This window comes from Palaemon carinicauda, chromosome 43 (assembly GCF_036898095.1).
Source record: "Palaemon carinicauda isolate YSFRI2023 chromosome 43, ASM3689809v2, whole genome shotgun sequence".
Classification (NCBI taxonomy): Eukaryota; Metazoa; Arthropoda; class Malacostraca; order Decapoda; family Palaemonidae; genus Palaemon; species Palaemon carinicauda.
In genome coordinates, this window is record NC_090767.1 from 31395078 (window position 1) to 31397073 (window position 1996).

The 1996-nt window shown below is 29.4% G+C and overlaps 1 protein-coding gene across 1 annotated transcript in view; it reads right to left on the reverse strand.

The window, feature by feature from the left end:
• Window positions 1–679: 679 nt before the first annotated feature.
• Window positions 680–1996, reverse strand: part of LOC137633778 (uncharacterized) — a 3541-nt gene continuing 2224 nt past the window's right edge. The window contains exons 4-5 of the mRNA XM_068366023.1: window positions 1654–1863; window positions 680–961 (exon numbers count right to left, since the gene is read on the reverse strand). Coding sequence (XP_068222124.1) covers window positions 955–961; window positions 1654–1863 — 217 coding nt within the window. The 3' untranslated portion in view covers window positions 680–954. The remainder of the gene's footprint in view (window positions 962–1653; window positions 1864–1996) is intronic.

Consider the following 1996-nt stretch of genomic DNA (forward strand, 5'->3'; position numbering starts at 1 on the left):
ACTATCATCAACGAGACTTGATTGTCATCAATAGATGTTGGACAATTTTTAGAGTGAATCTTAGTACATTCAAGTCTTGCAGCATTTTGCTAAGAATATGACATTATATAAGTCAAGCACTATTTTGTCACTCAAAAAAAAAAATAGTTGCATTGAATGATTAAACAAGAGCAAAGTTCTGATAATATATACAAATGAATAGTACAAACAGGAGAATTAATATAACAATAAACATAATAATAAAGGTTCCCCCCCAAAAAAATAAGTTTTTATATAAAGACGTTGAACTTTCCCTCACATTTGTTATTGTCAAGTAGATGTCTGAGACATGATTAAACAAATATATCAAACACACACACACACACACATATATATATATATATATATATATATACATATGTATATAAAATAGATAGATAGATATATAGATAGATAGATAGATTTATAACATTCCCTTACAGAACTGAACTTTATGATCAGAAAGTGAATATTATAATCTAATCATTATAAACATAACAATAAAAGTTGACAATTCCCGAAAACAAAAGGTTTTCATGAAGAAATATTAAACATTCCCTGAAAATTGATATATTTATATACTTATATTTATATTTTTATACATTATATATATATATATATATATATATATATATACATAAATATTACAATGACCTTTATAATCTAGAAGTGATCTATATATACTAACCATTAAGAAAAGGGAGACATACTTGAACCAAAGATATCATTGTCCTTTTAATATCAGAAAAATACTCTCTAAAATAGTAATGTTATTATGTTATTTCCAAAATACCTAAAATATATATAAAATGTTGTTGTTTTCCAACTATGATCATGATTATTTCCAAAGACTTTAACGTGAATTAGATTTTGGAAGCTGTGACTCTTGAAAGAAGAACTTCCTTTTGTTCCATTTCTTCTATTTTCCTTCTGCAGTTAAATCCTGTCGAATAAAGAAATAATAATAATAATAATAATAATAATAATAATAATAATAATAATAATAATAATAATAATAATAATAATAATGAAGAGGGAAAACAATTCAATGAATAAACCCAAAAGAAAACATAGGCGAAGATTACTATATTCATTATAGAAAGGAGTAATAATGATAATAAAGGAAATGCAAAAGAAGAATATGATGAGAGTTAAAGGCAATGAGGAGATAATTGAAATACTGAGGTGCAAACACACATGATCAGATAACTTTAACAGAAAAATCAGAATAAATGGAGATAATGATGAGATGGAAATTGCTATAGATAACTCTCTCTCTCTCTCTGTCTCTCTCTCTCTCTCTCTCTCTCTCTCTCTCTCTCTCTCTCTCGGTATATATATATATATATATATATACATATATATATATATATATATATATATATCTTCTTAATAATAATAACTAATAATAAAAAAGCAAAAGCAAAATCTTAAAGAAATATAAATTTTGAAACTAGGCCTATAGTGAATACAGTATATTTATCCTGGCTCATCACCTGCTGCCGGAAGGTTTGGAACGTTATTGGAAGAGAGAGAGAGAGAGAGAGAGAGAGAGAGAGAGAGAGAGAGAGAGAGAGAGATCGTAAAACACCTATGAGAAACAGGAAGAAGTATAAAAAGAAGAAGCAAACTCACCAATAAACACCATTTCTACATCCGGTGGATTCCTTTGCCTTAAGATCCATCTCTCTGACTAAGGCTTCGTCATCTGGTCGTTCTTCTTCTGGGAACCGGATGTAGTCTCTCACCCTGACTCCCTTCAAGGAGGCGAGGAGTCTGAGGATGACCTCAGGGCTCCTCGTCCTCCCCAGGGAAGACAGAGGAAACCAGATTCCCGTGAACGATCTGTTGGGAAGAAGAAAGAAAGGAAGAAATTGGGATGAAATGGAAGGAAATGAAAAGAAGAAAGGAAATGATGTCACCCACATTTATTCATTATATTATGCTTTCATCTTATTTTGTTAAGATGGATATTTGC